We start from the raw sequence: 23,501 nt of genomic DNA, 5'->3' as shown, positions 1-23,501 counted from the left end.
AGATCTTCTGGATCATTTGCTACAGCTTCTTCATCAACACTTGCTTCCTCACCTTCTGCTTTTATGTTACGGAGATGGCTTCTTTCCATCAGCCTCATGAACCAACCTCTGTAAGCTTCAGACTTTTCTTCTGCAGCTTCCTCACCTCTCTCAGCTTTCACAGAATTCTTTTTCACAGAACTAGAGCCACGCTCTGGATTAGGCTTTGGCTTAAAGCAATGTGGCTGGTTTGATTTTCCATCCAGACCCCTAAAACTTTCTCCATATCAGCCAGAGGGCTGTTTTGCTTTCTTATCATTTGTGTGTTCACTGGAGTCGCATTTTCATTTCCTTCAAGAACTTTCCTTTGCATTTGCAACTTGGGTAACTGGCACAGCCTTTGGCCTCCCCACTTTCCACATGTCTTCCTCACGAAGCTTCATCATTTCTAGCTTTCGACCGAAAGTGAAAGATGTGGGACCCTTCCTTTCACTGAAACACTTAGAGGCCCTTGTAGGGTTATTCATTAGCCTAATTTCAATATTGCTATGTCTTAGGGAATAGGGAGGCCTAAGGAGAGGGAGAGGGATGGGACAATGGCCAGTGGGTGGAGCAGCCAAAACACACACAATATTTATTAAGTTTGTCATCTTATATGGGCACAGTTCATGCTGCCCCAAAACAATACAAAAGTAACATCAGAGATCACAGATCACAGATCTCCATAACACATATAGTAATAATAATACTTGAAATATTCCAAGAATTATCAAAATGTGACACAGAGACAGGAAGTGAGCATGTGTTGTTGGAAAAATGTGCTGATAGACTTGCTCATTGCAGGGTTACCACAAAACTGCAGCTTTTAAACAACATAGTATCTGTGAAATGCAGTAAACTGAAGCACAACCAAACAAGGTATGCCTGTATAATTATAAGTTTGTTGGCTGCTTCTGACTGATTGAGCTTAAGTTCTACTTTTTCTTTAATATATGCATTTATAAGAAATGGTTCCAGTTAAGTTCTCGTTATGTTTGCAAATCAAGCAAGGTTAAGGTCACTTAAGAGGCCTAACTGGTTTTGTCTGCTCAGAGATTATTCAGGCCTGGTCTGCATTTAATTTGCTAGAACAAGGGTTTCACCCTCCCATCCATCATTTGTGCTATGGTATCCAATGCCACAGGGACATCAATAGAACATGCTTGCCCTATGGCTGGAAGCTTGGCAAGAACCACTATGTTATGTGAAGCATAGTGGGGTGAAAATTCAGTTACATCAAAATAAGGTAGCCTGATGGGTAGTTAAATGCCCACTGCAGGCTTACTAGGAATGTCATGGGTGAAAGTCTCTTGAACTCTCTGGAGACTTTGTAGCTCACTGGGCTACTGAGAAGGAGGTCGAGCTGTCCCCAGCACCCTGCAGCCACCAGTCCAGTGAGGTGAAAATGGTGCTTTCCCCCATCCATCATGATGTGCAGCCATGCCTGGTCCTCCTCTCCCCACTGTGCATCTCAGGATGGCATCATTGTGTCTGTCTGCTGCACCCTTTAGCTCTCCCATCTGAGATACGGAGAGGTGAGCCATAATTTTTAAGAGCCAGTCCCATGCCTGGGCACCCTGTTTTGGGATATAGTCATTAGGAACTGATGAAATGCATCGTAATTAAGGTGTGACATTCTTTCTGCCAGTGTGTTATCCAAGGGGAGCCCCATCTTTGAATACCCCTCTCTGATATTATCAAAGCCCTGTTCTTGTCGTTTTCAAACAGAAGGGATATTAAGTTATACTTATTACAAAGTATAGGCTAACTAGATTAGGTCCTTGCTCCTTGGTGAACGTGAAAATTGGCCTTGATTTCCATGGCTGGTTGACACATGACCTGAGCCAGCATCTGGGAGGAGCATTTCAAAGAGACAGAGCTCCTTGCAATGTCAGGCAAGGCTGTCGGGTTCCCAACAGACAGCTCTTAGCAGCCCATGTTCCCAGGCACATTCGTGATCCACGGAGAAGCATGGTGGCTTTTCAGCCTGATAAGCAAGTGGTTATAACCTGTGACTGTGGTCATCTACCTAGCCACACGGCGATCAACCATTTATTCACATTTATTCATCTCAGGGTTTCTCCATTGCCGCACATTGACTGGCATTTGGGATTAGAATATTCTTTGTGGGGTTAGTGGGGAGGCTGTCTTGCACATTGTAGGATATCTAGCACTATCTCTAATCTCTGTTTACTAGACGCCAGTAGCACCTCCCTCCCCAATTCTGACAACCAAAAATGTCTCCAGACATTGCAGATATCTCTGGGAAGTGAGGGTAAAACTCTTTCCCTGTTGAAAAACCTGGTTTACCTCAATGAAAGCCATGGTATCCTTCCTCCCAAAGAAGGCAGATGCTGCTACAGAGATGGGAGTTCATCAATTAGAATGCTTTCAGCTGCAATCCACAGCACTCAATCAAGTATAGTTGCAATAGACTCTGTGTAATGTCCAGAAAAATACATGTAATAATAAAAATAGTGCAATGAAAATAGAGTTAACATTAAGTGCTTAATATGTGCAAATATGTTAAATTATCTTACTGAAGTCCCACAATAACCCTGAGCTGGTGTTACTGTTACCATCTCTATATATAAACTGAGGCACAGAAAGGTGGGGGAACCCACCCTGGTGGCACAGCTAGAAAACTGTAGGTGCAGGATTTGGACTCAGTTGTCTATCTCTGAACTTACAGCCTTCCTCTATGCCACAGGTGTGGGCATCTGCTATTTCCTGCACGTGACACAAATCCTTCTCCGTCCAGCACCTGCACACAATTTTCTCTTTTTCAAATGACTCTGTCTACACTTACAGACAGCGTGTTTTTCATGGGATTAATCTTCCACTTCCGGCTCTAAGGGTAGCCTGGCAAATAGGTATGTTGAAAGTTGCTGGCCACAATAAATGGATGACAGGTGGGTGTATGACCCACACCAAGCTGAGGCAACCCAATCTGAGGACAAAACTCTGAGCAGGGTCTGAGCTGGGAACCCTCGGGGTGACCATGTAGAGAACCAGCAGGAAGGAGAACAATGTGGGCGAATGGGAGTTGCACAATAAGTGAGGGAGACTGAGTCCCAGGAACACCATTCATGCCCTGATGCATTTGTACCTGAAACCCCTGAAAGTTTGAGTTATAGGGGAAAAAAATCCTTTTTAAGTTTAAGTCAGTTAGAATAGCAACCAAAATAAGCTTGACAAATGCATTCCTCTTCTCTCAGGCCTTCGGTTTCCTCTTCTGTAGAACGGGTTGTTGAGAGGATTGCGTAGCATATCGGGAACGCATGACCTGCCAAACCCCACACAAACAGGATTGTCTGGAATCCCAATAGGATAGCCCAAGCAGCAGCCCCACGAGGAGTCAGCACTCTGGCTCTTGGGACTGACAGGTCCCATCCTGGCAGCAGTGGGCAAGAACAGCTGAAAAGGCTGTGCGCTCCTTTATTTTGTTCTAGCAAATTCTGCTTTTAAAAGTCCCTCTGGAAAATTCAACAGAAAGAAGGCTTCGTCAGGAAAGCATGGCCGCAGTGCCTGCAATATCAGAGCACACGACAATGGGCACTGGTATTTTAGAGGAACTTGAGAGATGGCCTCAGTCTCCTGCACATTGTACTGAGGAGTGTTTCCATTTGAGTGAGAGCCACAAGCCGGGGGGGAGTATGCTGGGCTTCTCCAGCCGAGTGCCTTAACGGGAAGGTGACGGAGGAAGAAACTCCTGGTGGATGTGTGGTCACCTAATGTAGCTGGGTGGAGTATCGAGAGCTTGGATCCCACCCTGGAGGAAAGTGGGGAAGGGGAATCAGGAGGCTCCAGCCTTGGAGGAAGTGTCCTAGGCTGAGCCTGAGACCCACAGCCTGCCGCCTCCCTCCCTCTCCATCCCGTCTACACTGCGTCCTCCTCCTGTGTTCCTGGATGTCCCCACTTCCAGGCTACCACCTTTCCTAAAAATATATACATACCTTTGGAAGTAGAAACTGAAAGGACTAATAAACACAGAAAAAAAACATGCCCCGCTGCTCTAGGAGCACAGGAAATAGAAGCTGATACAGCAAGGAGGTTCCAGGAAAGACTTTCAACAAGCATGATGCAATCAAAATAATCAAAATGCTTTGGAAATAGGGATGCCTTTTTTTTTTTCTTTCTATCCAAGATTTTAATTCAGTTAACTACTTTTGGAGTTTCAAGACATAAAGGGTGCAGGTTTGCAATATTCAGGAACCCTGGAGCAATGACATAACCACAAACAAGTGCCAGCATGCGGGACTCTAAAGTTACCTTAGTACCCAGAACACTGGAGTACCTAGCGTGCTTTCTGAAATCATTACTTGCCACCTTATACCGCCTCTGCTCCCCACAAATTTTTAGTTAGAAAGGGACTACATGTCACGGGTCCACTAATCCATGTGCTACATCTTTCACAACAGACAAAGCTGTGATTTGGAGAACTCGAAAACTCAGACGACACTTAAATGGGCTAAAGAACGTGGAAGAAAGAAGGCAGAATTCGGGGTCAGAAGGGCTCTGGTTCCTTTCTGTTTTCACAGAGCTCGAGTCAATTTTATGTTTAAATGTTTCCCACAACAGTAAAATCGCTCTCCAATGTTTCACGGGAGCTGGGCTGCCTGGCAACCCAGATGTGTTGTGGGGAGCTGCGGAGGGGGACAGGGGATGGAGCAGGAAACATTATTTCTTTACTTCTTCCCAAGCAGAAAGAAAATTGTTCCTTTTCTCTGTTCCAGAAGAATACATTTAAAATGACAAGCTGAAGAAAATGAAAACAAACCCTTCCTTTGGAGACATTCAACAGGGGAAATGAATTTCAGACAGACTGTGGGAAAATGAGTTTCCAGAGTTCTCTGAATTAGCTCCAAACTTGCAGTCAGTGCAAACTTGGTCGTGTTTTAGGGTCTCCTCTGCTAATGAGGAGGCTGGGAACGGTCAGCTTGCTCCTGAGGAATCCACTCAATCCGGCAGATTTATTACGCCCAGTAGGAAGGAAAGAGCCGACGATCATGCAGGGCAAGCCAGGTATCTGGACAACGCCTCTGACGGTTTCTCATATCCTCAGATATCAAATAGATAAGAAAAAACTTCGCTCCCTGAAATGAAGCTATAACGGCATGCACTCAGGCTGTGCTCAGTAATTAGAAGAGTGGATTTGAGAGTGAGGTCTAGACTCCTCTGGCGGACAGGATTTTATTCTCCACGTGGCGAAGGTCCAGATTCCCATTTGTAACTTTGCTTTTCCACCGCAGGGAACATGGCCTGGTGCTGCCAAGGGGCATGTGGCAATTGAAAAGAACCAGGGAAAGACAGAGTGGCAGGCTCTGAAGCACGTCAGGCAGTCTGTCTTCTCGGTCATGGGTTCAATGCTGCCTTCCACCCATCCCCAAATTCACATCCAGTTGGAACTTCAGAATGCAACCTGCTTCAGAAAAAGGTCCTTTGCAGATGGAATTAGTTAAGGGTCTCCAAATGAGAGCCTTCTGGATGAGGGTGGGTCTGAAATTCAAAGACAGATGTCCTAGTAAGAGAAAGGACAAAGATACCGAGACACAAAGGAGAAACACAGAGAGAAAATTCACATGAAGACGGGGCAGGCATTGGATAGATGTGGCCACAAGCCAAGGACCATCGAGCACAGCCAGCAGAGGCAAGGGAGGACCTTCTCTAGAGCCTTCGGAGGGAGCATGGCCTTGCCGGCACCCTGATTTTAGGCTTCTGGCCTCTAGAAATGTGAGAGAAAAAGTTCTGTTGTTTCAAGCCACCAAGTTTGGGACATTTTGTTATGGCAGCTGCAGGAAACTGATGCATCCTTCTGCTTTGAGGCATGATGTAAACCGAGAGACACAGTCAAGGCCCCCAGACTGCACAGTGGTGGTTGAGAAGCCATTCTGCTGTCAGCTTCCATTTCCAATTTCTCTTTAGAGCCAGTAACTCTGGTTGAAATCAAGGAGACTTGTAATGTGGCTGCTCTCTTTAACAGGGCACACATGTGAGTGCCATTCACTGTGGACCCTCCCAGATGAGTGCCAAGGGGCAGGGGACAGGGTGTACAAAAGGCTGGCCGTGGTGTGCAGGTGGGGAGTTTCCATCAGAACTGTGTCTGCATCATGGATCCAGTGTCTTCACTAGATTATGTGTTGATCTGGGTGGCCTGAGGGCCTGGCTGATGGAGATTATAGTGAAGGGATGCTGAGGCCCTTTCCAATATCCTCTTACTACTACCTCTCCCTCTCCCCTGGGAGCTTCCCTCACCTGTATCCCTGGCCAGCCATATAGGCGTGGAATTTGCCACCTTCAACTCACGTATCTGATTGAAGTTGGCTGGTCCTTGTTTTGGCCATTCTCACTAATCAAAAATGTTGAAGGGGTTTCTAAATGTGATACAGTACAAAGCACAATAAAAAATTAGGAAGAGTGGTCTGGTCCTAAGAACCTTGTCAAGTAATGGGCAAAGCAAAACATGTGGCCGCCCAATGGAAAAACCATCTGTAGGATAAAGTTTTGAAAATTGGCTCAATGTTTAACATGTAGTTAGTTTAGAGGCAATAAAGAAAAGTCAAGGTCAATAGCCTTTTCTATGACACACATCATCTCTTGGGATATCGTTCTGTCAAGTATACGATTCAGTATTTCGTATATTCACAGAGTTGCACAACCATCACCACTACCTAATTTCAACATGTTTTTATCACCCCAAAAAGAAATCCCAAACCCATTGGCAATCACTCCCCACATGCCATCTCCCGTTGTCCTGGGAACCACTAATCTACTTTCTGTCTCTATGGATTTGCCTATTCTAGGCATTGTATATAAATGGATTCATGTAATATGTGACCTTTTGTGTCTGGCTTTTTTTTTTTTTTCATTTAGCATCATGTTTTTAAGGTTCATTCATATTGTAGCATGTACCAGTGGTTTATTCCTTTTATGGCCGAATAATATCTCATTGCATGCAAATATCACATTTTGCTCATTCGTTCATCAGGTGATCTGTGCACACAGTGGTATATTATTCAGCTATCAAAAGGAAAGCTGCTGTGAACATTTATGTATTTTGTAATTATGTATATTTCGTGCACAAGTAGGAGACTCACTTCTGAGCGGCCATTAGCCCATCACGTTGGGCTAATTTTTTGTATTTTTTTTTTTTTTTTTTTAGTAGAGACGGGGTTTCACTGTTAGCCAGGATGGTCTCAATCTCCTGACCTCATGATCCGCCTGCCTCGGCCTCCCAACATGCTGGGATTACAGGTGTGAGTCACCGCGCCCGGCCCCAAAGCCCTTTTAAAGGAGCAGCCATGATTGGTGTTTGTCTATTAGAACAGGCATGTTCCATGAATCCCACCCCTAACCCTCCCATGGGAATCTGTGACTCTGCTTTTTGCCTTGAGCTGGTTAGAAACTTAGGTTTAGTCTGCAAGGGATTAACCTCCCAAAGTCCCTTTTTTTTTTTTTTTTGGAGACACAGTCTCACTCTGTTGTCACCCAGGCTGGAGTGCAGTGATGCAATCTCGGCTCACTGCAAGCTCTGCCCCCTGGGTTCATGCCATTCCCTACCTCAGCCTCCTGAGTAGCTGGGACTACAGGTCCTGCCACCACGCTGGGCTAATTTTTTGCATTTTTTTTTTTTTTTTTTTTTTTTTTTAGTAGAGACGGGGTTTCACTGTGTTAGCCAGGATGGTCTCCATCTCCTGACCTCATGATCCACCTGCCTCAGCCTCCCAAAATGCTGGAATTAGAGGTGTGAGTCACTGCGCCCGGCCCCAGAGTCCTTTTAAAGGAGGTGAAACCCACTTTTATTTTTTTTATAAGAGACAGGGTCTTGCTATGTTGCCCAGGCTGGACTTGAACTCCCAGGTTCACACAATTCTCCCACCTTGGCCTCCGGAGTAGCTGGGACTATAGGCAAAAGCCAGTCTTTCAACTCTACCTGAATTTCCTTGACATACATTGAGACTCTAGAAATGAATCCACCTACAAACCTCATCCTGTTTGGAAAAATAATACTTCTCTCAGTATTCTTGCATAAATCTTAGCACATTTCTTCAAAGGCTTTCTTCCCTGCGTCAACCCTTCATCCTTTTTGTTTATTGGAACATGGTGAGGGCATACGCGGCGGTTAAGCACGCACAGCATGGTGTTGCCTTGGTTGGGGGAGATTCAGTGACTGATGTGACTGGGTTTCATCCACCAGTCAAAGCAGGACAGAACAATGAACCAGAAGGTCCCATACACAGCTAGGAAAGAACATCACCTTCTGTGCCAAAGCTGAGAAGCGGCTCTTTGCTCTCTTACTTTCTGAGTGCACTCCTGCAAAGCAAGGGCTATTAAAGACTGCATGCTTGGCATCTAGTCTCTCTTTCGTTCCGTTTTTACTCATGAGAGAGGACTACCTCCTTATTTCACAGTGTTTTACTTCAAAAACGAACCTCTTAGGATTTATGTCCTGAAGGCTCCATTATCAGTCCTGACACACAAAACCTGCCCAGCAAAGGACAAAGAAGCCATGTAACTGCTGTTCTATTTTCAGTGATGTCTGAGGACCACCACAAGACCCACATCCCACAGACCACCCAGATATCTATATTCTCTGCAAGTCAATGGTGTAGGCTTGTGGTTGTCAACCAGGGTGATTTTGTCCCCCAAAGAAGAGTCAGCAATGTCTGGAGACATTTTGGTTGTCAGAACTGGGGCAGAAGTGGAGGGGTGCTACTGGATTTTCTCTATTGAGCAGAGTCCAGGGATGCTGCTCAATATTTTACAATGCACCAGACAGCCCAACACAAAAGAATTAGCTGGCCCCAAATGCTGATGACATTGAGGCTGAGAAGCCAGTCCCTATGCTAAGCATCTCTCTTCACTGCGTTGAGACATGGGGATGTGTCTATTTACTGCACAGAAATTCATGTTAGCAGCAGAGTATAATCTCCCAGTCAAGAGCGATGCTTTATGACTCTCTTAGCATCCCTAATGCAGGGTTTGGAATTGGTTACAAGTAGAGAACAAATCTCTTCCATGTCTATGAATCACATTGTTCAATTAAGAGAGCTTATTTTAAATTGGAGAGGATGAATGATCACTGCCTCTGCTCTTTAGGTATCTATTTCATTGCTTACTGACAAGGCCAAACATTTCACGTCCCCCTATCCCCAAGTTCCTTGCTTTAATAACCTGCAGGGTCAAGACTGACCTACCTACTTACAACCTGCAACTTGAGTCAAACTAACACTGATTTTTTTTTTTTTTTTTTTTTTTTGAGATGGAGTCTCGCCCTGTTGCCCAGGCTGGAGTGCAGTGGCACGATCTCGGCTCACTGCAAGCTCCGCCTCCCATGTTCACTCCATTCTCCTGCCTCAGCCTCCGGAGTAGCTGGGACTACAGGCACCCGCCACCATGCCCGGCTAATTTTTTTTGTATTTTTAGTAGAGACGTGGTTTCACCGTGTTAGCCAGGATGGTCTCGAACTCCTGACCTTGTGATCCACCCGCCTCAGCCTCCCAAAGTGCTGGGATTACAGGCGTGAGCCACTGCACCCAGCCCCTAACCCTGATTTTGACAGCAGAATGATTCCGTGAGCTCCGACTAAGCTAGGCTTTGGGGAGGCAGTCATGTGGAAGTCGTCCCATCCTCAACATCCCCAGGGGCTCAGGAGCACGGACGTACGCTGAGATAATTTTCAGAACTGATGACCTCCATTGTCAATATATTTGGAACATCCTTGGAAAAGTAAATAATGCCTACGCTTTCTCTAAGGAATCCTGATCTTTATTTCAAGAAGGCTCAGTTAATTATGAAAGAAAACATCCATGAAAAGGAATGTTTATGAAATAGGTTTGATATTAGGCATTTGGTTTTGCATTTATTCAATGAATGTTTGCTGGGGCTTTATTTTGTGCCAAGTCATACACCACGGGCTGGGGATATAGCAGTGAACAGAGAGATGGAAAAAGGGCTTACCCTCGTGAATCAACACACTCATATTTGTAAAACCTATCTGCATATGTGTTTTTCATTTATGTTGGTAATTATTTTTTATTTCTTAAAATAGGCTTCCAAAATAACATCATAGCTACAAGAAACAAAGGTTCCATCTTCCACATCTTGACTTTTGGGTCTCATGAACTAATTTGATTATAAAGCAAGGGTTGCCTTTGAATTCACTTTGTGAAGTTGCAGACAAAATTCAGTCTGCTTCTTTTTGCTCATGGAAGACTGTCCTTTGTGAAAATGATCTTGCCAAGAAGGTTCATGCCAAGTTTACATGTATGTTATTAGTCCCATAAATATTTCCAAGAAGTCCAGGCCCCCTCAGTGAAGCCACTGTGCGAAGACCCATGGAAGACAGAAAGTCTCTGGGTTTCTCAGTGAGGAGAGATCATTCAAGGTCTCCCTGCATGTCCTCCATGAATTTCCCAATAGAAAAGAACAAGCCATGGACCTCGGTGATCCGACATTCTGTGTCCTGGGTGGTTTTCTCCTGTGATCTAACCAGCAGCCAAAGGTGGAGGCAGCTGGAGAGATCTGGATGATACACACACCACGTGTTCTTTATGCACTCATTGGCTGATGGGCATTTAGGTTGATTCCATATCTCTGCAATTAGTTATGTGTACACAGAGGCATATAGAGTGCTAGAATGGATGCTAGAGACTCAGAAGGGGAGAGGGTGAGAGGCTGTTCAGGGATGAAAAGTTACCTATTGGGTACAACGTATGCCAGTTGGGTGACAGGGGCACTAAAATCCCAGACTTCACCACTGTGCACTTCATCCCTATAGCCCCAAACCACTTACACCCCCTAAAGCTACTGCAATGAAAAAAATACAGTGTTGGTTCCCAAACTTCAGCGAGACTCATACCAACTTCACTATTATTCCCACATCTGTGTATATCCTCTTACATTATTTCCTTCTTGAATATTTTTTCCTTAAAACAATGATTTTAAGCATCAAAGTACATTTTAATTGCATTAAAATTATAATACATTATCTAGGAAGTGAAAACCTGCCTCTCCCACACGATTTCCATCACAGAATGGCAGCTCTGCCCTTCATCCCCAGCGTCCTGATGCTCTGTGCCTCCTTCACACAAGTGTGCCCACAAATCTCATCAGTCCTAGCTTTAAAATTAATCCAGAATCTGGACACTCATTTATACCTCTGCTGCTGTTATCCTGATCCCAGCCTCTGCCTTCTCTCACCTAGATTACTGCAATACATAAAAATAAGTTACATCGTGACATTCCTTATTCCAAACCTTCCAGTAGTCCCCATCTCACCTGGAATAAAAGCGTTTACAACGGCTCACAAAGTCCAAGGTGATGTGAATCCCAGCTCCCCTCAGAGCTCACCTCCCCCGACCTCTCCTATCTTCCATTCTGTTTCAGCCACATTTGTCTCCTTACTGTTCCTGAAACAAACCAAGCAAGTGTCCCCAGGACTTTTGCACATGTTTCCCTGCCAAGACCACACTTGATTCAAAAGCCACTTTTTCAAGAAAGCCTGCCTTGACTGTCCCCTTAAATTGTATTCTCAGCACTTTCCATTCTTCCTCCCTTGTCCATTTTTTCCTAAGCCACTTATCACTATCTATTGTGTTTACTTGGTTATTATTATTATTTTATTATTATTATTACTGAGACAGAGTGCCACTCTTGTCACCCAGGCTGGAGTTCACCGGCATGATCTTGGCTCACTGCAACCTCTGCCTCCCGGGTTCAAGCCATTCTCCTGCCTCAGCCTCCCAAGTAGCTGGGATTACCAGTGCCCGCCATTCTGCCCAGCTAATTTTTTTGTATTTTTAGTAGAGACAGGGTTTCACCACATTGGCCAGGCTGGTCTTGAACTCCTGACCTCAGACAATCCACCCAGCTCGGCCTCCCAAAGTGCTGGGATTACAGGTGTGAGCTACCACACCCAACCCAATTTTGATTATTTTTATCTTCCCCCACTAGGAAATCAGCTTCACACAGGCAGGGGGGTCGCCGATTCCATTCAGGGCTGTAGAATAATGCCCGACAAATGGGCAGGGGTCAGTCCATATTAATTGAGTCAATACTTACCAAGTGAATGAAAAGAAATATCGTATCCACAGTGAAAATGGAAAACCACTGTTTTGTTTGTTTAGCATTTGGGCTATCAAAAGAAAATAATTATAAACAATGAAAGCAGAACAAAGTTTTAAAATTCCAGCTAGAAAAGGAGAAGGCTTGGAAACAGTGACCTGTCTTTCTTTTTGCCAAAAAAAAAAAAAAAAAAAAAACAAAAAAAAAAAAAACAAGATAAGTAGGGGCTCTCAGGATGTTAGAGGTATGCTAGCAGAAAACAAAACTTTTCATTGTAACATTATAAGAACTGAATGACAACTGAACACAAAGCCTGTATACACTCTGCAATTCCATGGCGCTTAGCGTCTAGCATTGAACATCTCTTGTACACAGCTGTGAGCCAACACGCGGAAGTCCAGAGCCTTCCCACCCACCCTGGAGAGTGTGCCGTTCATAAAGCTCATTTTATGCAGGATGGAATTCCAGGGACTCTGTCTTCACCAGCTGGCTGGAGGCTAAGCTCTCTGAGGGCCTCTCGGATGTTATCTAGCTTAAGGCAGATGGTGCTCAAATACCTACGGGGTTCTTGGCAAATACTAGATTCAGAAAGAAGGGCATGCAGTCTTGGAGACTGTACTAACTACACCCTTCGGTTGTGTCACTTCTTGGCACACACGCGCATTTTGATTATGTCTATCTTGCCTACTAGAACATGAGCTTCACTCGGACAGGAAGCTTTGCCTGTTTCATTCACTGCTGTAGAACAATGCCTGGCAAATGGGCATGGTTGGATACTTGCACATTGCATTGATGATATAGAAACACACAACGTATCTAGGGGCCTGCAAAGATGGGCATCTCTGCACAGGAAGGAAGTTCTCTGTATTCCCTAAAAAAAAAAAAAAAAACCCCAGAGAAGCAGACCGAGCTCATCTTTTCCTAATGGACACTGAGAGACTTGGGCAGGTGTTCAAGGAACTAATTCTTCCAACTGAACTTCCTTGCCTTTGAAAATGTCTTCAGTCACAGATAAGCTGGACAGAGATAAGGTGTCCTAAGACCTACATTCTGACCCAAACATCCTCTGTGGTTTGGTTAATAATGTTATGCCAATGACCGTTTCCTGGCCTCAATATTGTACTATGATTATATGAGGTGTTACTACCAGTGGGGGAGGGGTCTACGGAAGATCACTGTATTATTTTTGGAACTTCTTACAAATCTGTAATTATTTAAAAACATAAAACCTTAATTTTTTTAAAGAAAAACCTTCAGCCATGTTGGGAAAACAGGAGAATTGGAGAGAGGGGGAGAGAAAGAGGGAGATTAAGGGAAGGAGAGAAACAGAGAGACTCCACACAGAGCAAAATTCCAGTTGACACACTGTTGCCTGCTGATCATTTTGGCAACTCACATTAAGCCAAGACTCTGAAATGTGTATGCCGTCCATAACGTCCCTTTTTAATTACTGAAATTCCATCTTCAGAATAAGAACGAACCTCCAAGACGGGTCTTCAGATGGTTGGTTTGTTCCCTATTCTTTGAATTCCGACATGCCTGAGACACAAGGACTGGCATTTGCACATGTGTTTGGGGAAACTCTGCTGCTCAGATTTTCTCATGAGCAATTGCTTTTAGCTCTTAGGAAATTTGCTTCGAATTTAAAACCTGAGGTAAGGAAATATAACACGTGCCATATCTTGGTGAACAGGGAGTGAGGCGGATCTTCTCTCCCCAGGACTTTGATCTGTGTGACGGGAAAGATCAGAAGGGAGGGAATAGAGCTGCTGCCCTTGACGGCACTAAGCAGTGCCCTTTCATGTGACTAAGTCTTACCCCCAGAACCACGCCATTAGTAACCTCTGTGCTACAAACGCTCCTGTCACTATACTAAGACACTGCCCTTTAAACAACATCATAGGACAATGGGAATAATAGAATTTTCAGAATAAATTTAGTAGTTGTTTCACACAACACACAATGTCCACTTACTGCGAAGACAGAATTCAATGCTTATTGAAGGTTTGATGGGTGTTTAAAAACAGCCCTGTTAGTAATATTCAATGTTGACAGAGAAGTTTCAGTGCACCAGACACTGTTATGAGCACCTTGCAAATAAATATTAGTCCACTGAATCCTCACAACCCATGGAAGCAGGTACTATAATTACATCTGCTTTAGAGAGGAGGAAACTGAGGCACGCAGAGGTTAGTTAACTTGCCTATCATCACAAGTAAAAGGCTGTAAGTAAAAGAGATGGGATCAGAATTGAGGTCAGCTGGTTGGAAGACCTTTGTTCACCACCACCATGACTCTCTTTGTGATGAAAAATTCAGAAAACAGATCCTCCTCTCTGAAGAGCCCTATCTAAGCATCCCTTCCAGGTGCAGCTGGAAGGTTGTGCACCTCAGACCTAGGGACCCAGGTGGCTCGGCTTGAGCTCACCCTGGTAGACACCAGACCCTGCATTTCCCGAAGAGGAACATGAACGAAGTGCAAGGGGGAAGATGATGACTCTAAAATTTTACAACGACTTAGCATGACATCAGTTCCCCGTCTTTCTGTCTCCAGCTTCCGAAGCCAGACATAGTTGCATTTATTTCGTGATTGATCTGAAACTTAGGGGGCAAAGGGACTTACCAAAAATTAAACTCAGATCTCCCAGATCAGTACCTTTTTTTTTTTTTTTTCTTTGAGATGGAGTCCCGCTCTGCTGCCCAGGCTAAAGTGCAGTGGTGTGATCTTGGCTCACTGCAACCTCCACCTCCCAGGTTCAAGTGATTCTCCTGTCTCAGCCTCCTGAGTAGCTGGGATTACAGGCACATGCCACCATACCCAGCTAATTTTTTTGTATTTTAGTAGAGATGGGGTTTCACCATGCTGTCCAGGCTGGTCTCAAACTCCTGAGCTCAGGCAATCCACCCGCCTCAGCCTCCCAAAGTGCTAGGATTACAGGTGTGAGCCACTATGCCCAGCTGATCAGTATCTTTTTGAATCCAAGCCAGGGGGAAACAAACACAATATGCAGATCCTTTTATCTGAATATTGGCTTCCTGGCCCCTCAGTGACAAGGTCATGATACTTTCAATAAGCTCCGGATACACTGACAGCGAGACCTGTTCCTTCCCAGCACGTCCCTCACTGACCACCAAGGTTCACAATGCCAGTGCCATGCGAATCCTTTGTACAATAAATCTCATAAAAAGATGTAGGATTTCATGACGTTGCTGAAAGGGATGGCATAACAGTCCTCCAAGCATATCCAAAAAACACTGGCAAATGAAGATCTGCAAAATTGGTTCATTTAAAAATTGAAAGGCAAAACTACAAAGACGATGACAAGATGTATACTTCAGAAGACAGTTATTTAAATCTGAAGGACTAGGATGAGAAACTAATGGAAACCTCTGAACCTTTTTATAAATGAAAAAACAAAAACAAGCAAAACAAAAAAACTTCAAAAATAAGCATCCTTATAGTCATATTACAAAAGTTAAACAGAAATGAAACATGGTGTGATAGGCTATCATTCTAGCTTGCAAATCAAATATTTTTCCAAGCCACTCATTCAAAATGTGATTAAGGCTTTACTCTGACGAGAATTCTAACAAAACATAGCTGCCATTACAACCTAACTCCCTAACCATAACAGGAAAAAAAACTTATTTTTATCCAATTTATTTTTTAAACAAATTTCAAACAAATACTTTTTTCATTATTATGACAGTTTAGTCCACATTTTAAGAGGATTTGCTTTAAATGAATTTTACCCCAGTATTAATTATCCTCAGAAAACATGTGCTCCTGTACCAAATTTTAGAATCATTATACAGAGTGACAGAGCAGCCCTGTTAGAGCTTGGATGCTGCTCTCTGTTGAATCTGCAATGGTGACAGTAGGTGGATTATCCCGCAGCTTTGTTTATTTGTTTTATAAGATGGAATACCTTTGCTGAAGAGTTTTATGTCCGGCATGTTTGCTTAACTGTTGCTTAATTCATGCGCTAAGGCCTCCCAGACACTAACTGGCAACATTTAACATCACCTAATTAAAAAAAAAAAGGTACTATGCTTGGCTCTTTCCACGTATATACCCAAAGTGAGATCTCATCACTCCTCTGCCTTTTCTTGGGCTTCTTGAACATGGACTTTCAATCATGCAACTCCAGTGATATCACAACAAAGGATCCACAGCAGAAAAAGAATCACGTCCCTCTCCACGTGTGAGGATAACTGAAGGTCTAGAGAGGCGGATGACTCTGTCTAGATCCTTTTGGATATAACTTCCGCCCACCCTTTGCCTCTTCTTCCCTCCATAACCCACGGTGGAAGGAGAGCTGTTGACAGTATGTGGGCAGGTGCATAATTAGCCTTCCCCTGTTAATGCTGAACAGTGCCTGAAGATAGTGAAAACCGACGCTTCCTGCATATCTATCTGCCAGTCTCACACCAGCCATGACAAAGATGAGCAGGGACAAGCATGGCACCTACCTCAAGATGAAGAAGTCCACGGAGGAATTGCTGGAGATGGTGACATAGGCCGTGACCACGTCTCCCTGCTTGACTGGCCTGGAAGGCAGCCAGATGACCACGTTACCATCCAAACGCAGCTCGCTGAGCTGGGCGCTGTCCTGGGCCCGGTAGAGGCCGACCGTGCCGATCCTCTGCAGGTGGGACGTGGTTTCCTCCAGCCCATCCTTTCCTGGACGGATGGCGTTGCCCTTCCTGAAGTCACCCCCGGCACAGTCCCCTCGCTCGCTTCCTGGGTGCACGGTGTAGTAGAGCTCCACGGGGGTCCCCTCCGGCTGGTCCACGAACTTCTTCCTCCCGGCACCCAGCGTCGGGGCACTGAACCAGCTGGACAGGAGCTCCAGCTCGGCCACACACAGCCCCAGGTCCCCCTTCAGCCGGCAGCTGCCCCGCACCTCTCTGGTCTCTCGGAAAGCAAAGAGCCTCAGGCACGGCAGCTTCTCCCCGGCGCTGCGGTCGTCCCAGTCTCTGCCCACGATGTGGAACAGAACCTGCACTTTGGGCCGGCTCAGGTAGACTCTCTCCCGCAGGATGTGGGCTTTCAGTTTCCAATCAAAACTAAACTTACTGGTTGGACCTAGAAAGTTTGAAGTCAACATCAAGTCCAGAGGCACAACCTTTTCCACAGAAAAGGGTCCGTAGCTGGCATTGAGCACTGGGGGCTGCCTGGTTTTGTAGGTAAAGAAGGACTCCACCCTCGACTGCAGGCTGGAGTTGCGCAGCAGGTCCTGGCCGGCTTCCTTGAGGAAGAAGGAGGTCTCTGCTCGGAGGATGTGGTAGCTCACAGGTAGGTAAGGTGGCAGTGAGGAGAACCGCTGTATGTTGTCTGTGACCCCGTGACCCTCTATCACTAGAAAGGGAAACAGAAAAGAAAAGAAAAAAATCAAAGACACGATTATTAATGGGCTGCTCATTAGCTGTTAGGTCTGTAGGCCATTTAGAAATGAAGGATAGAAATTCTGAAGTCCACTGGGCTAGAATTTTTATATTCTTTCTGGAATAAGTCATTAAAACGATTCTACATGGTCGGTGAATTATGCATAGACTTATATTAGGTTGAAACATGTGAAAATGAGAATTCTGTAGAGTAAGATTCGTTGAATGGTGGCAATTTCATAGAGTTCAACTTAACAGAATGATGGTAAATTACCTATAGGAGTAAAGTGGGTATTTTATGAATAATTGGCATGAGTTTAAAATGTACTTAATGGCACTGGTACATAAATAGCAAAACAGGCCAATGTATAAAGTCCATAAATAAACCTAAGAACATATGGAAGTTTAGTCAGTGATAAAGGTAGCATCTCAAATCCGGAGGTAAACATAGTCTTTTTTTTCTTCTTTATAATTTTTTTTTTTTTAAATAGAGATGGGGTCTCACTATTTTGCCCAGTCTGGTCTTGAACTCCTGGGCTCAAGCAATCTTCCAACCTCGGCCTCCTAAAGTGCTGGGATTACAGGCATGAGCCACCGCCTCTGCTGCAAACGTTGACTTTTAAATCATTGGTGCTAGGACAACTGTACAACCATTAAGAAAAAAGTAGATCCACACCCCACACCATACATAAGACTGAACTTCAAATGGATCAGCAATATAAATCAAAGAAGTTATATCTTTCAAGCACTAAAGAAAACCTGGATGAATTCCTCTATAACCTGGCTGTAGGAAGAGCTTCACAATTATGACTCAAAATCTAAATGCAATTTAAAAACTTTGCCTATATAATTTAAAAAATTGCTGGGAAATGACAAGCTGGGAGAAAATATTTGCAACACATGTATCACATTAAAAGGGCTAATGGCCCTAATATACAGATCTTGAAATTTGAGGAAAAAGATTTTTAAAAATTGAGAGAGAAGTGAGTAAAGGATATGAACAGATAGTCACAAAAATATATTAAAATTGTTTATATATAGATATATATATTCAAAACTAATGAGCATCACTCACAATTAGAGAAATACAAATGAAAACTACAAATACCACCTCTTACCTATAAGACTGACAAAAATGACCAAGTATAACACACACTGTTGGGAAGTCGACAGGCAATAGGCAGTCTTAGTGTATTGCTGCTGAGAATGAAAAGTGGTACGACCTTTCTGGAAGGGAACTTGGCATTACATTTGCATTTTTCTTTGACTCTTTCATCTTACTTCTAGGAATCTACTCTGAAGATACACCTCTGGCAATTAGAAAACACATACACACAAGATCATTTATTGCAACACTTTTTTTTTTGAGATGGAGTCTCCCTCTGTCACCCAGGCTGGAGTGCAGTGGTGCGATCTCAGCTCACTGCAAGCTCCACCTCCCGGGTTCACGCCATTCTCCTGCCTCAGCCTCCCAAGTAGCTGGGACTACAGGTGCCCACCACCATGCCTGGCTAATTTTTTTGTATTTTTAGTAGAGACGTGGTTTCTCTGTGTTAGCCAGGAGGGTCTCGATCTCCTGACCTCGTGATCTGCCTGCCTGGGCCTCACAAAGTGCTAGGATTACAGGCGTGGTGGCTCACGCCTCAGAATTGGTTTTAAATGCAAAATATTTTGACACAACATTCATACCTCTATGTAGAAAAATGGTTGAATAAACTACAGTAAATCCACATAGCAGAGTATCACGAGCTGCAATAAAAAAAGGAATAAGATCTGTATGAAGCAATATGGAGTGCTTTCAAAAATATATTGATAAGTTAAAGAGCATGGTGCAGAAGGCTATCTGACTACACTAATTTCTGTGTAAGATAGAAGGGGAGTGTATTAGTCTGTTTTCACACTGCTAATAAAGACATACCCCAGACTGGGAAATTTGAAAAAGAAAGAGGTTTAATGGACTCACAGTACATGGCTGGGAGGCCTCATAATCATGGAGGAAAGCAAAGGAAGAGCAAAGGCATGTCTTACATGGTGGCAGGCAAGAGAGCTTGTGCAGGGGAACTGCCATTTACAAAACCATCAGATCTTCTGAGACTTACTCACTACCCCAAGAACAATATAAGGGAAACTACTCCCATGATTCAATTATCTCCACCTGGTCCTGCCCTTGAACCATGGGGATTATTACAATTCAAGGTGAGATTTGGGTGGGGACAGAGCCAAACCATACCAGGGAGATAAGAAAATGTCTATGTATTTGCTCATTCATGTAACACACATGAACACACAAGAAAAGAAATCAGAGTCTATAAGGTTGGTTATCAACAGGTGTTGGGTGGGAACCAGGCAGAAATAAAGGGGGTTGAGGATGGGGAGGAAAGATGGAGGGTGTATCTTTTTTGTATAGTTCTGACCTTTGGAATCATGTTAATGTTTGACATATGATAATAATATCAACACGGGTAAGTAAAAACCCTGAATTGGTCACAAGTGGAAAGAAATGAACTTAATTATATTTCAAATGAATATCAAAACCACACTGAAGGAGGGTAAGGGAGAACTAATCCAAGTAATTTTGGACACATATTTGGTCTTTTTTTAATTCCTCATATCTCCCTTAGAGATTTTGCCGTTTATGTTTATTCATTTGTTGGAAAAAATAGTAACAAGAGAAGCCATTTTTCTCATGTTACTCAGAAATAATGAGTTAATGCCCACCATATTATTATTCCTAAATTCATTAGATTCTTTGATAATCTTGACCCATCTGGGTGGAGAGTGACTTTTAGTCATTGATCACCAAAGACACTATCTTGTCATCATCGCCGCCTTTCTCAGCTGGGGAGAAAGTGTTTGTTATTAACTTTTCCAGGTGAAACGAGTTAGCAGAATGAATAAGCGTGTCACCCTCTCCCCACTGGGTGGGAGCCCAGTTCCAAGGCTCAGATCCCTCTGGCCCCCTCCTGAGATTCAGCACACCAAGTGGCGATACCAATGGGGGTGTAAACCACTTGGCTCTGGGTTCTGCATCTGTTCAGACCTGACATCGCAGACTGCTCACCCTGGGGCTCCACCCAGCCTGCAGATGAGTTTTGCTTGGCCCACTGTTTTTTTTAAAAAAAATCTTTATAAAGTGAAACTCAATTTTTAAAAACTGGGGAGTCTCTGGGTTTCCAGCTTGTCTTTGAACATGGGAGGAACTTGCAACATTTGGGCTTTCTCCCCACACGGCGACGACGGGAGGAGGTGACTTACAGCCCCAGTGTTGCTGTCATCCTACATTCAGCCCACTGTGCACCATGGAGCTGCCTGCTTGTCCCTCAGGTGCTTATGAGTTTGAGATTCCTGATTTACAAGATTTAGCTGGCTAAGTCGCTGAATATTGGGGGCTCACAGGCTCAACCTCAAGGTAGGAAAGCACAGCATGTCACCCCTCGCTTCCAGGGTTTTTTGTAACCATCCCTGACATCAACAGAAGGACCACCAGCAGCCTCCTTGCTGTTTGAATATTTTCTTTGCTAAGATCCCCCATGGGCTTATGCTACATGAGGGCATGGCTAAGAACTTGCTACACACTCATGACCCAGAAACTTCAATTGCCCCAAGTCTAACTTTGAAAACCCAAGAAAGCCCATCTCCTTGTTTCTGTCTTTTAAAACCCCCAGAAAACCCAAACAAGACTGCATTCGTATATTGAGAGAGGAGATGGGAGTTGCTCTCTCCTTCTTTCCAGCCTTCCCTCCTGTCCCTTCTTCTCAGTGCAGCCTGCGCAACACGCCAGCATATGGGGCAGCCTGGCTCTGCTGTCCTCTGGAAGGACCCTAATCCTTTTCCCGGCAGGGACACTGGCGAGCAGATCAAAGCTGCCTTTGGTGCTGCAGCCAAATGGACTTGGATTGTCAAGATGGCTTTTCAAAGAAATAACATTCTCTCCAGTTCTCAGCCCAGAGGCCTTGTTCTGGGGTCACCAGCAACAAGGGCACATTTGCCTCCCTCTCTTTAGGGATGGCTCGGCACTTCCATTTTAACCCCCTAATTTCAGAATCAGCTTAAAACATGCGCAAAAGGCCCTGCCGAGGTACGACATTCCAGAAAGTCTGACTCTCTGTCCTTAAACACGGACTATTTAGGCAACTTGTCATGGTTTGTAAAAACCAACAGACGAATTGCCACATCTGATGCTTTTATTTTGAGGTATTTATCCCAATCCAAAAAAATCCTCTTAAATCTTGAAGTGTAGGGACTTAGAGACTCATCTGTTTGGAGAAGGTTATGAGCCAAGGGCTCTGTGAAGGGGCGGGGCACAGGACTCCAGGCCCATCTGCAGCGGGGGCATTCGCCAACAGAAAGCATTTGTCAACAAGCTGTTTTGTCATTCTTCATTCTTCCTACACATAAAGATTCCTTTTCTCTCCTTCTCTTAATGGGAAAAAAGTCTAAAGGAAACCCGTTTGCTTTTAAGCTGAGTTTATTTTCTATAAAATACAGATGGAGTAGGCTTGTGGTCTTGCCTCCTGTCTTAGGGTTCTTCCATTCTTTGAACAGGTCCCTGTTTATCCTTCAGATGAGGAAAAATGAGAAGGGATGAAGTGAAGTGAAGCCTAGCTCATCCCTTCCTGTTGAGCCTCATTCTGAATTCTTCCAGCTCACAGGGGATTTGACTTGAGTCAAGAAGTGACAGACACCATAAAGAAAGGAGCAAGGCCTTGTACAGTGGCTAAGGGAGCTTCAATTTCCATAAAGAGGAGAGACAGACAGAGACAGAGACAGAGAGAGAGAGATTGAGACTGGTTGATCTAGGTATTAGCATAATCATAATAACAATGGAAGAGTAATTATAAAATGGCACCCCATCTCCTGTATCTACATACTTATCTACAACCTTTGCACGAGACTTTGCAGTTCTCCCATCAAGAGGTGGAGTCAATTTCCCCACTCTTTGAATCTGGGCTGCCTTGTGATTTGCTTTGGCCAAGAGAATATGGAAGAAATGACAGTATGCCTCTTCTGGGCCCAGGTCTCAAGGGGCCTTGCACATTTCCACTCTGCCTCTTTTGGATGCCTGATAGTAGGAAGAAGAACAAGCCTGGGCCAGCCTGGAGAAAAGACCACATGGAGAGGAGCGGTGTGATCCCAGCTGAGGCCATCCTGCATCAGGCAGCCCATGCCCAGCCCCAAACAAGTGAGCAAGTTCAGCCAAGATCAGAAGCCCTGAGACTCAGGAGGCCTTGTACATGATTAAGTCTCCACATTTCAGGGTGTTTCATCATGAGACAATCCCTGACGGAGCAACCAGCAGTCATCAAGAATTGACCTTATGTATGAGTCCACTTTCATACTGCTATGAAGAAATACCCAAGACTGGGTAATTTGTAAAAGAAAAAGAGGTTTAATGGACTCACAGTTCCACAAGACTGGGGAGGCCTCACAATCATGGTGGAAGGTGAAGGAGAAGCAAAGGCACATCTTACATGGTGGCAGGCAAGATAGTGTGTGCAGGGGAACTGCCCTTATAAAACCATTAGATCCCGTGAGACTTATTCACTATCATGAGAACAGCATAAAAACCCACCCTGATGATTCAACTACCTCCCACCAGGTTCCTCCCATGACACGGGGGGATTACGGGAGATATAATTCGAGATGAGATTTGGGTGGGGACAAGGCCAAACCATATCACCATGGTCTAGGTATGTTTTTAAATGCTTTACATGTGGAATCTCAATTAGTTCTTCACAACCATCTCATGGGGTAATATCATGATGACCACTTCTTATACAAGAAGAAATTGAGGAATAGGGAAGGTAAATAATGTTGCCCCAGATCTCCTGGTTGTAAGTGATGTAGCTTAAACTCATGACTGGCTGTCTGGTTCCAGAGGTTCTGGTCCACTTGGCAACAGGGCTCACCTTGCTCTACTCCCTGCCTCCCACGTGCATGAGGATTCATTGAGATGATGCCTACAAAGTGTTTAGCAAGTCTCTGACTCATAATAAGGGTGCAAGCAGTGTTATAGCTTAATTATTTCTT

General features: G+C 44.3%; 1 protein-coding gene across 2 annotated transcripts in view; it reads right to left on the bottom strand.

Moving 5' to 3' along the window:
• Window positions 1-23,501, bottom strand: part of TMEM132C (transmembrane protein 132C) — a 436,917-nt gene that overhangs the window by 274,307 nt on the left and 139,109 nt on the right. For both annotated transcript variants that reach the window (XM_005572611.5, XM_065525025.2), the window contains exon 2: window positions 16,557-17,445. In XM_005572611.5, the coding sequence (XP_005572668.3) occupies window positions 16,557-17,445 (889 nt within the window). The remainder of the gene's footprint in view (window positions 1-16,556; window positions 17,446-23,501) is intronic.

Source organism: Macaca fascicularis, chromosome 11, assembly GCF_037993035.2.
Source record: "Macaca fascicularis isolate 582-1 chromosome 11, T2T-MFA8v1.1".
NCBI classification, from domain to species: Eukaryota; Metazoa; Chordata; class Mammalia; order Primates; family Cercopithecidae; genus Macaca; species Macaca fascicularis.
This window is presented reverse-complemented; position numbering and strand designations above follow the sequence as displayed.